The sequence below is a fragment of the Cornus florida genome, unplaced genomic scaffold (assembly GCF_030987335.1).
Source record: "Cornus florida cultivar Cherokee Brave unplaced genomic scaffold, ASM3098733v1 CherokeeBrave_3.0.0_Hap2_Chr01, whole genome shotgun sequence".
Lineage (NCBI taxonomy): Eukaryota > Viridiplantae > Streptophyta > Magnoliopsida > Cornales > Cornaceae > Cornus > Cornus florida.
Genome location: NW_026775571.1, coordinates 109,150,094 through 109,163,598, shown reverse-complemented (window position 1 = coordinate 109,163,598; position 13,505 = coordinate 109,150,094). Strand labels below are relative to the sequence as shown.

At 36.6% G+C, this 13,505-nt stretch overlaps 1 protein-coding gene across 1 annotated transcript; it reads right to left on the bottom strand.

Annotated features, from left to right (window-relative positions):
* Positions 1–10,601: 10,601 nt before the first annotated feature.
* On the bottom strand, positions 10,602–12,487 carry LOC132313270 (tetrahydroberberine oxidase-like). Its single transcript, XM_059811966.1, has one exon. The coding sequence runs from the start codon at positions 12,471–12,473 to the stop codon at positions 10,830–10,832; it is 1,644 nt and encodes a 547-aa protein (XP_059667949.1). The 5' UTR covers positions 12,474–12,487; the 3' UTR covers positions 10,602–10,829.
* Between the last annotated feature and the right edge of the window lie 1,018 nt (positions 12,488–13,505).

The following is a 13,505-nucleotide window of genomic DNA, read 5'->3' as shown; positions in this document are numbered from 1 at the left end:
TGTGTGAATATATTTAATGCTGACAACTGAAAAAGCTTACTGGTAAGTCTTATTTTTTTATTCTCTTCTTTAAATACCATGAATCCAACTCCTAATTCCACCATTCTCTTAAATGTGAAGCCAATGTATATATATTGTCACAACAACAGAATAGCTTTAGCAAACTGAATATTTTACTAGTTAGCCATGTACCTTGTACTGATTCTTGAGGATATGTTATTTATAATTTGGGATGTGTTTAGTCTAATGATATGTTGTACTAGAACATCTTAAAAAAACTGATCTACAATGGAGTGAAAAGTCCTCTTCCATGTGCAGTTGTTCTTCCAGTTATTGTAATGTTTATAAATTGTGTACAATTTTAATATTGTAAGTTATTTTGTGTGGTTGTAGTAATTGGTACACACATATATATATATTTGTGGTGAAAAAAAAAAATCAATTAAATGAGATTTTGGTAAGTGGGGGAACCCACCATTATCACTTTAGTGGTATAGAGACCACACTTGGTCTCTAATTTCCTCTCTCCCGTAAATCTCTCCCTCTCATTCTCTTTTTTTTTTTTTTTTTTTTCTTTTCCTTTGCTACAAACTCAAGTTTCAATTAATCTCTCATTTTTTGGAGTTTTTGGAAGCCGTTTGCGGCAAAACGGAGAGCACAGCGAGATCTACGTGTAAGTACAAACAATTTCAGTTTTGGCCTCCCCTAGGATTTCGAGTTTTGAGACCTATTTGAAGGTTTTCTATAAAATTGAGGTATGTGTGTTCTAATACATAAAATTCTTGTGGTTTTGTGAGTTTTCTTATTTAATTTGATGTTAAGTATGCTCAATTTTTATAATCTCTTACAAAACTAGTTTAAATGTCAGTTATGGAACATATGACTACTTGTTACTTGTTGTGTAGTGATTATATATATACTTATGTGAAGTTAAATTTATGTTTTACATGCTTACCATGTTAAATTGATGTTGATTGAAAGCATAGATTATATGTTTTGAAAAAATTATGTTGGATAGTATGTGTGAAAATTTTATTGTTGAATTGACAATTTGAAACATGGAACATTTTTGCATCCATTGGGAAGAGAAATTAGAAAAGTGTTTTCAAAATAAAGGAAATTAAATTTTGGAAAAATGTTTTCTAAAAGCGTTTGCGAAAACCCGGACGCCTAGGAGGCGCTTAGTGGTCCGTGATGTTAGTGTGATCTAGAGGGGGATTGGAGAGAGACTCTAGTGTGGTTGAGTTACCCAGACGACGCCATGGAAGTACCATGTGGTAAGGGAAAAACTAGCCAACCCTTCCCTTGTGACGCCTCGAAGGTGCCTTGGTCGGATTACACTAACGGTTGGATGTTGAAACGGAAATGTTTCGGAAATGGGGAACGACATGAGCATGGCATTACACTTCATTGGTATACATGGCGTGTTTTTGACTTGGATGGCATATGTGTTTATATTGGATGTTGTGGTTATGGTATACATTCCCGGTATAGTATAATCCCGTTCTCTTGTTTTTTTATTCTATACGTGGATTCACGGAGTCATAAGAAGTGTATCTTAGACATTTCCTACTGAGCTTATGCTCACCCCTTTATTATTAACATTTTTCAGGACACGAAAATGAGGTGGCGGACGAAGATCCACCACAAGTTTAAATGAGATTGGAGACCTATTTTATTTTGCTATTTTTTTATTTATTAGAACTCTAATATTTTGTAAATGTAATCTTAACTATTTTGTGAAACTTTAATTTAATTGGTGTAATGTTGTAAGTTATGGACATTAAAATTTTAGCTACATGTATGGACTGTAACTTAATGTAACTAAGGTGTGTTCCTTATTTGGATGAGATGGAGGACCAGGATTTTTATAAGCATGTGATTATTTTGGGAATGTGATATAATATTGATATTGTGCGTTTGGATATGATAGATTAGTTTTAAGGCCAGTGAGGCCATTGCATTTTTATGTTTTTCAATAGGTTGTAGAGGGACGTTTCTGCGGAGGTCATGCCGAAATTTTATATATTTTATTATTATTATTTTAGTATCTTTTCAGGTCATTCCAAAGTTGGTATCAGAACATTTTTTTTTTTTTAGAAATTCGGGATCATTACAAATTTGGTATCAGAGCAATGGTTCGAATACCATTAGGACGACGGGTAGAGGCCTACTTGGAATTGCGTGGGGAAGTTGAATTGCATGATTATGTGCTACGTGTTAAAGTGTTTATATGTTTGAGAATCATGCTTATTTGTTTATTTGCTTTTGTGTTTATAGTTTTGAAAAGCATGCTTACTTGCTTTCTTGCTTATGTGATCACATGTTTATGTGTTTAAAATAATGATTGAAAACATGTTGATTTGGATATGATGATAAATATGAGGAGTATGTCAAGAGCAAGCTGCGAGTACGGATTGTGCAAGTGTGTAGTATACAAAAAGATGATAAGGAAGGACGTGATGCTTAATTTCACATAATAATTTAATGGAGTTATTGTTTAAAAATTTATGTGATAGGACACGGTCATGTTAAGGGTTATGCTTCAGTTATTATGTATATAAATATATAAGTATGTCTTGTGCATATCCCTATATTCTTATGTGTATATGTGGTTGAGCATGGGATGGTTATGTGAGTTTTGACCTAGGTAGACGAGGAGCTCGGTTGCTTTGGAATTGTTCGGTGCTAGTTCTAATCGAACAAATGGCTTGACCTTTTAACTCATGGATTGAGCTATCCGGTGTGGGGTCCTCCTAATCTTCTTGGTGTATTTTGTGCGATACTTAGAGCACAGCTTTAAAATGGGTTTATATTTCATGGCATGGTGACTATGTTGTGTGTGAGTTTCATGCATTAGTGCATGGGTTCTTATGACCATGGGGGGTCAGGTGCGCGTGTGAAGGTTTTGTAGGAGAAAGGTATAACCTTAGAGGGTTAGTGTTTGTGACTTGGGTCACGGATTGATGCGGAGGTTCTTTTTTAATCGGTCGTCGTAGGTGTGACAGTGGTTGTTTGAGTCACGAGTGTAGTCTATGGGTTATAGATGTGTATTGTGGGTGTTTTGGTACAGTCTAGGGAAGTGTGTTGATTACGGTTAGTTGAGAGATGATTCCCATTCTGGGAAATTGCATGAGTGTGTTACGGGTAATTGACTCTCGGTGAGTTAATTGCATGGCTTGGTTGATGAGCGGGTTTAAAGGTTGGTACGGTTATTAAGAGAGTCTTGAGGTGGTGAATAGTAGTTAGTTTTAGTTGTGTAGTATAGGATTGCACGATAAGGTAGGTAGTATGAGGTTATTGGAGTACTAGGTCATTTGCGGACTAAGTGAAAGAGGATAGGTACTGTGTATCTAATGGATTGTGTTTTTTGAAATTGAAAGCTGTAGACTAGAGTTGAATTTTATGTTGTGTCTAGGGTACGGGGAAGTAGTACATGTTGTTTAAGGATCCGAAGAGATAGACAGATAATTAAAATGATTGGAACGAGGGTGATCTCGTAGGTCAAGTTGGTAGCCCCATTTGACTTTTATCGGGGCCAAGGGTGCTCTGAGGAATGGTGAAGAGGGGAGGTAATAGTGTTAAACCTAAGGTATGAAGTTTCTTGTTTAGGCACGTAGATTGCCTTAGGATGAGTGGTTTGAGTAGCCAGATAAGTGTTTGTGATTGATTGCATCATTGATGGTTTTGAGGTGATAGTTGAGTGTTGAACATTCTGGTTTTTATGCTTACTTTTGTTTTGAGGATTTGTCGGCATGGCATTACCGTATGAAGGTTCTTTTCTAGTGGTAAATAGTGGCCGTTGTGGGGGAGTATCGAGAGTGATGCTTATTCTCTTGTTGTGATGGTGCTATCTTAAGGAGGTTGGAGGATGAATTGCTTGGTAGTGGCTTGATGATCCGGTGGGATAATATGTTTGAACTGTTGATTTGAATGAGTGGCAGTGAAGGTGTTATGGTGTGATGTTTAATGATGAGGAGCAGAACAATTTGAGTTATGATCCGAATGTGATTTAGGATTGTAAGTGTTGTTGTATGTTGTCAGGTAAGTGATGGGATTATGCGCTAATTGAGGCAATTGTGGTCGGTTCAGTCTTTAGAACCAGAGAGAGAGATGTTCCCATGTAGGCATCTTTTTCTTTTGAAGAGTCAGTGGATTGTTGTGACTGAGGTCACGGGTCTTGTGTGCACGGTGATCAAGGTAATGTCACCTGGGTAAGTAGAGATGAAATGGATGGTAAAGTGTCATTTTATGGCGTAGAGGTTGTCGGTTGGGAGTGACTGATTCTAGGTAGAACGGAATGCAGTGTTCGAAAGGTTGTGATTGTTTTTAGTGTTGTGTGTCGTGAGTGTCGGTGCTATTACCTGATTGGTTTTGGTTAGCAGGGCCACCGCTGTGTACTGTATGCGAGGTCTCTGTGTTGATAGTGTGTGACGGTCCGTTAGTGGCAAGGTCGCCTGGAATCGAGGTCGAAGTCTCGTATGCGTTTTCTAGTTGGTTCTTCTCCTTGTGTGTAGGGAGTTCATTTCATCTCAGGTGAGATTGGGTGTCCATAGTTGGACAATTAGTAAGTAGCGTATGATAAGGTGTCTGGTGCATTCGGGTACAAGTTGTCAATCTCTTGTGAGAGTGAGGTCGTTACCCTTTTCGTTTGTTCTAGTCCTGGCAAGGATGTCGTTGTCGTGAGCCTTGTTTTCCATTTAGGAGTTGTGTGCGTCCGTGGGTAGATGAACTTGTGTGTGGGTTGTTATACTGTTAGGGTTTACCGGTAAGGGTTTGGTTGAATGGGTCGACTCACTCCCATGGAGGGATGTGTAGTCTTTGGTTTTTATAATGCTTGTTCTAAGAGTGGTCTTGACCGGTGGTATGTGAGGCACGAGCTACCAAATAGAGATTGTAAGTTTCCGGAGTCTAGTACTAGCAATGATGGCTAGGGGATGCGTTGTGAACCGGGAGTTCGAGGATGATTAAGTGATAAGATGTGAGTCATGTACTCGGATGTTTCTATAGGCGTTTGATTTGAGCAATGTTTTGAGGATAAGTGTCGATGTTGCCTTTGAATTTTGTGATTAGAGAAAGTAAATATGTGATTCTATTGAGGAATAATAGAAATGATTGATTTTGGTTTTGAGGTTTCAAGTATGAGACGGTTGTATTATATGTTTTAAAGAGGTAAGAATTAAACCAAATAATGACATGGAGTTGTTTACCTGGTATGGGTGTTATGAGGAGATTAGAGATCTTTTATACTGGTTGATGATTGTGACGTTTGGTGCCGTGTTGTTTCCAGCTTGTTAAGGGTTGTGTGATTAATGTATGATTGGGATTTTTAGAGTAGGTATGTGACTGTATAGTTGTTGAGTGGATCTAGTGGTTGTTATGTGGACTGTGTGAGGTTGTATTTGATGTTTGGACCTGAGGATATGAATGACGTCTATGCTGAGATCGGATCGAGGATGAGAATGGCTTGGCCAACCATTTCTCTTGAATTAGTCCCTCTCTAGCATGATGTCGGGTCAAAGGTTAATGACTGTTTCGACTTGTTAGTGGTAGTGAGAGCACGGTTTTGCAGGTTGTGTCGATGCGATAGTGTGGATTTGGGTAGTTGTCTTGGGTAACGAAATGTGTTAGGTAAGACCAAGTGTCCGATAACGGGTTTATGGTACAAACATTGATTATTGAGGATCTCGTTTTGAGGATTTGTGTTCAGGATACATGATAGTACGTTTTATTGTTATGGTGACTCATGATTATGTAGTCGTGGGAAAATCTGTTGTTTTGTCTTCTTGAAGTTGTCTAGTATGATGATTGTCGTATGGTGAGGTAGTATAGCTATGCGGTGGATAACGAGTGCTTGGTTTAACAGGGACGCGTAGATTTGAGTTTGAGCTTGATTGTGTGATAGATGGGATTCCTTGTCTGGGATTTTGTGTGTCCTTTAAAGGATGAGTTGAGATAGGATGTTGTTATGTTCAGGGGTTTTGTGACTGTTCTTTTTTTTGAGTTTCGAAGTCTTGTGTAGCAGTACAGAGTGGACCGATGTCCGTTTTGAGTAGGGTATAGCGTAGGGCGTACCAAATGGTCTGCTGTTATGATGTTGTGAGTGATGAGTACCCTCATAGGGTGGTGAGCATTGCGTTTTTCTGATGACAGTGCGTGATTGCCTATTGGCATCGGGTGTCAAAGGTAACAAGGTTGTTGAGTTCTTAGCTCTGCGGTTTGGTGAGGCATTTCTAGGGAAGGTGTGTGGCTGTGGGTCCCCTTCTTCTTAAGGAGGGTAGATTTCGGGGACGAAATCTTTTAAAGTTCGGGAGAATGTAATGTTTATAAATTGTGTACAATTTGAATGTTATAAGTTATTTTGTGTGGTTGTAGTAATTGGTACACATGTATATATATTTGTGGTGAAAAAAAAAATCAATTAAATGGGATTTTGGTAAGTGGGGGGATCCACCATTATCACTTTAGTGGTCTAAAGACCACACTTGGTCTCTTATTTCCTTTCTCCCGTAAATCTCTCCCTCTCATTGTCTTCTTCTTTTTCTTCTTTTTATTATTATTATTATTATTATTATTATTATTATTATTATTATTATTATTTTTGTTACAAACTCAAGTTTTAATTAATCTCTCATTTCTTGGAGTTTTCGGGAGCCGTTTGCGGCAAAACGGAGAGCACGGCGAGATCACGTGTGAGTACAAGCAATTTCAGTTTTGGCCTCCCCTAGGATTTCGAGTTTTGAGACCTATTTTGAGGGTTTTCTATAAAATTGAGGTAAGGGTGTTCTAATACATAAAATTCTTGTGCTTCTGTGAGTTTTCTTGTTTAATTTGATGTTAAGCATGCTCAATTTATATAATCTCTTGCAAAACTAGTTTAAATGTCGATTATGGAACACATGACTACTTGTTACTTGTTGTGTAGTGATTATATATATACTTATGTGAAGTTAAATTTATGTTTTACATGCTTACCATGTTAAATTGATGTTGGTTGAAAGCATGGGTTATGTGTTTTGGAAAAATTATGTTGGATAATATATGTGAAAATTTTATTGTTGAATTGACAATTTGAAACATGGAGCTTTCTTTCATCCATTGGGAAGAGAAATGGGAAAAGTGTTTTCAAAATAAAGGAAATTAAATTTTGGGAAAATGTTTTCTAAAAGCGTTTGCGAAAACCAGAACGCTTAGGAGGCGCTAAGTGGCCGGTCTGTGGTGTTAGTGTGATCTAGAGGGGGATTAAAGAGAGACTCTAATATGGTTGAGCTACCCAGACAACGCTATGGAGGTGGCATGTGGTTGGGGAAAAACTAGCCAACCCCTCCCTCGTGACGCCTCGGAGGTGCTTTGGGTCGAATTACACTAACGGTTGGATGTTGAAACGTTCGAAAATGGGGAGCGACATAAGCATGGCATTACACTTCATTGGCATACATGGCGTGTTTTTGACTTGGATGGCATATGTGTTTATATTGGATGTTGTGGTTATGATATACATCTCCGGTATAGTATGATCCCGTTCTCTTGTTTTCTATTCTATACGTAGATTTACGGGGTCATAAGAAGTGTATCTTAAACACTTCCTACTGAGCTTATGCTCACCCCTTTATTATTAACATTTTTCAGGACACGTAAACGAGGTGGCTGACGACGATCTATCACAAGTTTAGACGAGATTGGAGACCTATTTTATTTTGCTATATTTTTTATTAGAATTCTAATATTTTGTAAATGTAATCTTAACTATTTTGTGAAACTTTAATTTAATTGGTGTAATGTTGTAAGTTATGGACATTAAAATTTTAGGTACATTTATGGACTGTAACTTGATGTAACTAAGTTGTGTTCCTTGTTTGGATGAGATAGAGGAACTGGATTTTTATAAGCATGTGATCATTTTGGGAATGTGATATAATATTGGTATTGTGCGTTGGGACATAATAAATTAATTTTAAGGTCCAGTGAGGCCATTGCATTTTTATGTTTTTTAACAGGTTGTAGGGGGACGTTTCTGCGGAAGTCATGCCGAATTTTTTTATATTTTATTATTATTATTATTTTGGTATCTTTTTAGGTCATTCCAAAGTTGGTATCAAAGCATTTTTTTTTTTTATATTCAAGTTTTACAGAATAGTCAAAATTTACATTTACAAAATATTAAAGTTGTAAAACAAAAGTAGCAAAATATAAATTTTCAATCCCGTCTAAACTTATGGTGGATGGTCGTTTGCCACCTCCTTTCCGTATCTTGAAAAATATATTAAATGATAGGGTGAGCATAAAGCTTTAAGTGGTGCCTAAGACACACCTCTTGTGACCCCGTGAATCTAAACAATGAATAGGACAATAGGGAGCCGGGTCATGCTAAGCCGGAAAAAAAAAAATAATATCAATTCCAAGTTCAAAACAAGCAAATGTCATGCCATGAATGCAATGTTATGCATGTCATTCTCCATTTTCAGAAAATATCAATTTCTTCACAAACTGCTAATATAACCCATCCTTTAGTGACTCTGCAGCGACACAAAAGAAGGGTTGGCCACTGTCCCTAACCCTTGGTACCGCCGAGGCGTCATTTGGGGCCCAGCTAGCTCAACCACGCTAAGGTATTTTTTCCTAATTCTCTCTAGGTTACATTAACACACCGGCCCTTTGGTGACTCTACGGCGATCGGGTTTTCTCAAAATCATTTAATCAGAACTTCTTTCCAAAATTTTCCTTTTTCATTTCAAACAAATTATTCCCATGTTCCTCCGATGCTCATGCATGGACGTGTCATGCCATACATGTGTATTCATCATTCTTCAACAATTTTAACTTAAACTACACAAGAAAATTTCATATGCTCTCACATAACATTTCTAGCAAATTAACATAATGACCATGGTAAATTAATACTTAAACATGCTTTCCATCCAAATAAGTAATACACATAATTACACAAAGTAATACACACAATTACATGCTTCATATACACATTTCTAGCAAGTTAACACCCAATAGACATAAGGAATCAACACTTAGGCATGTTTTCTATGTAAATCAACAATACACATAGTTGCATGCTTTATATACATAATTAAATCATTTAAAAGACAACCAACTCAAATTAAGCATGCATAACAACAATTTTAATAGAAAAACTTACAAAGGTGCAAGAAAGTGAGAATTAGAAACTCCTATCTCAAATTAAGCCAAATACTCTCAAATGGGTCTCAAAACCGGAATCCCTAGAGTGCACTAAACCTGAAATTGCTTACATGGATGTGAAGATCTCATTGTGCTCTTCGAATTGCCGCAAACGGCTTCCAAAAATTCTAAGTATTGAAGGAGAAATCAAAGCCTAAATATTTAAGGCCAAAGGAAAAAGAAAATTCCAGAGAGAGGAGGTAAGAGAGAGTTACGGGAATGAGAGAAAAATGAGACCCAAGTGGTCTCTAATTTACTTTGAAAAATGAAACCCAAGTGGTCTCTAATTCACTTTAAAAGGCTAAGGTGGGTCCCACCAATTTTTATTTTATTTTTCCTTTTTCTTTTGTTTTCATTTTACACCCCACACATATATATCTATACACATTTAATTCACAATCATTTAAAATATATTAAATAAAATAAATATGATACAAATGGACCCAATGAAAATTTCCGTACGCAACAATTTCCTGTAGCGGGTCCCACACGGGACCATTGGCCCGAAAAACAAAAAAATTCAAAAATGGCAACCTTAACATTGCAAAGAGTCTTGACTCAATGAAATGTCCCAACTAATTATCGGACACAACCGACACACTCCACATTGTTCAATACGAAAAACAACAAAAGACAGAAATGCCCATTGCAATGAGAAAATTTTTGGAAAAAATAGAAAATGACTAAATTCAAAAGTATTACAGAATTGGGGTTTTGATGGATTTGATCTAGGAAACTAGGAAGTGCTACGTGATGAACAGAGATGAGCTGTGTGTAATCTACTGTCATGCTCTATTCTGTGTTAGTTCTTTCTACCATTTGCTGTATAGGTTCCAGAATATTGAATTGCAGTCACTTCTGGAAGCATAAATTGGCATGAAGAACTAGAACTAGTATCATTCGTGAATAAACTAAAATCATGAAATGTTGAAGTTAAGATCTTGTTGCATTAGAAGTAGCCTAAGTTCGAATTTTTTGTTAATTTCCGGATGAACAATTTCAACTAAATCTTTCAATTTCTTATTTTATTGTTTTCAACTCTATGTATTCATCTATTGTTGAGAGTATATTGAATGTAAAGAAATGGCTTTCTTCTTTGGATTGCAGAATTTGTTCTATCTGAGTCTGAGTTGCTATTTCCAAATAACTTTCTTCTTTGGATTGCAGAATTTGTTCTATCTCTGCTTTATGAATTATTTTATAACAATATGAATCAGAAATTCATTTAATTACATAAAATGCGTTAGTATATTATAAAATTAATGAAATAATAAATACTAAATTCAAAATCAAAGTTAAAACTATCATTCTAATACATAAGCAATGACTGCAATATGATGAGGCAATATGGTAATCTAAATATCATGTAACTTTTAGACCATTATACCTCTTCCAATTCATCAAAAATGTATTAAAGGCCGATACATTGGTCTTAATGCTTGTAGAGAGTACAACATGACAACCTCAAGAAACATGGAATCCGCATACTGATGGAGCCAAATGTTGGCAAGACTTCCCAACATGATACAAGACATTTGACATGGAAAAAGTTATTTAAGAGAATTAACATTAATTTTATCGTTGACAAATATAATAACTTTATTATTGATTATAGAGGCAGACATGATATGCTATTTCTAGTTCCCCTGTTTTTTTTCCCATAATGAAAATAATGGGATGCTCTGTTCATTCCTAAAGAAGTTGGATGGATCAGTTTTGGTCTTTACATGTGACAGTCTCTTGAAGTTATTCTTGAAGTACTTCAAACCCCAAACGCTAGCTTGTGCATAGCTTGTATTACCAATCTTGTTCCTTCCCAAGTCAAGATCTCTATAGTTGATATAAGCAGCTCTTGGAGACTTTGAAACATAAGGTTTCATGTAGGTATATAGCTTTCTAATCCAGGAAATGTGCTTCTTTGTTTCCTTGTCTGTGCCCCAGGAAACCGAGTACTGAATTTTGTAAATGTTTCCACTTCTATGAGGGAAAGGAGTCTCAGAATCTGAAATCGCGCTCATCTTTGCACCATAAGGTGTAAAGATCATATATCCAGCTTCATCTTCAAGTAGTATTTTCCATAATTCTTGCAGCCCAGATCCGGGAATGGGCTCCTTCACGTAGTCTGATTTCGACTTAAAGAAGGAAACGGATGATTGAGTCCTGTTAAGCAAAACATCAGGGGATTCCTGGATTGAGAAGCTGGCAAAGTAAAGGACAGACTTAATCCAACTCATTTCGGTGCAGTCACCGTGATTCAAACCTAATTCAGGGAAGCTCTGGTTTATTAGAGGAAGAAGTTCCTCAACGCCTCCAAGAAACAAAGCATCAAAAGAAACTACTATTGTTTTATTTGCATTTTGACTTGCATCAACAACTCCTATGATGGCATGGAGGAAGAGGTCTTCAGGGAATTTATCTGCTATGGTTTGCCACTTGTAAAGAAGCTTGGTTGCACCTTGTTCCAAGCTCTTTTGAACATTAAAAATGGTCACAATGGATGGAACAGGAACCAATTTTATTTTCCAAGAAAGGATGACTCCAAAGCTTTCTCCCCCTCCTCCTCTGATGGCCCAAAATAGATCTTCACCCATGGATCGTCTGTCAAGAATTCTGCCATTGACATCAATTATCCGAGCATCGATGACATTATCTGCTGCTAGGCCATATTTTCTGAATATGGTACCAAATCCACCTCCAGTGAAGTGTCCCCCAACACCTACAGTGTGACAAGTACCTGCCGGGAAGCCATAAACCTTACTTTTCTCCGCGATTCTGTAATATAGTTCTCCCATAGTTGCACCAGACTCAACCCATGCGCTCTCATCTTCTATATCAATTCTGATAGATCTAAGATTGGCAAGATCAAGAACAATGAATGGAACATCAGACACATAAGAAAGGCCCTCATAGTCATGGCCACCACTACGCACTCGTAATTGCAGGCCATGTTTCTTGGAACAAACTATGGCTGCTTGAATGTGATATTCATGAATTGGCTTAATGATAAGTTGTGGCTTGGGAGTTGAAGCAGTCGAGAATCTGAGGTTTTGTGCAGCAGATTGCAAGACGGATGAATATGATGAACTGTTTTTAGTGAATAGTACTTGGGAATTGGGGTACTGAGAAAGATTTGTTTTGAAGTAAAAGCAATTCAGAAAGTTCTCATGAACTGAAGAATTTGGAGTTGCCAATGAAATGGATACCAAAAGGATATAAGAGAGTGTGAGTACACAAAAAGCTGAAAACCCCATATTTTGATTCACAAATAATACATTTCTCATTTATTTATAACCACTGTGCATATTTTGTCTTGGATGTAGATCACTAATTGAGCTGAAAAGTATTACTTTTCATTGTTGAAAGCTAGGGAAATTCAAAGGTCAAACTGAAGAATATTGACTTGCCCAAAAAAAAGAAAAAAAAAAAAAACTGAAGAATATTCCGAAGATGATTGTTGAAAACTCGGACTTCGTGATAATTTCTTGATGTATATCAATCCATTGACAATCTGTTGCGTAGCGTGTAAAGAGTAACAAATGGTAGCATAGATAGTTTCCCATGGTTTAAAAATTCCACCTACTTTAATAAAAGAACAGCCTCATTTTATTGCTTGCCATACTAGAAAATTGTGTAAATAAAACAAGTTTTAATGAGCAAGGTATACGTGTCCTACTGGTGAAGGCGGGGCATTTAAGCCCTCAAAATTTTAATAATTATTCGTTGGACGTAAATTCTATTCATATGAAATTAAGGCCGTGTTGTATATCAGGGAAATTAGGTTTCTAGAATATCATGCTTGCATCACGTTAATAATAACCCAGATTTGAAAAGTGGGTTAAAGAAAGTCTTACATTTTTTTATTTTTGGTAGGAAATGGACAAATAGGTAATCTAAAAGCATTCATATGGATTTAAGGCCTAGCTTTGACCAACAAATCTTGTGGCCTCTATTCATTGAAAGGTATTGATTTGAACTCCATGTGCACGAAAAAGTCCAAAGTCCAACGTGAGAAAGGAATAATAGGCTGAGCAAATCCTTCCAACAAGGCCCAACAATCCAATAAAACCAAAAAGAACGGCCACTCACTTCAGTTTGAAGCTTCAACCTTTTATTTTGGAAGGCAAAGTAGTAATCATTAGACTACAATATTTAGTCTTCTTTAAGAACACTTTATTAAAGAAGGTCATCTTTGATGCACCTGGATTCTCTGCTGAAGTGTCGCTGCAATTTGTCTAACACATAAGTAATTTTTCAACACATTAAATATGACTAAAATAGGTAGATTTAATGTATTGAGAACAGAATGAATTGGG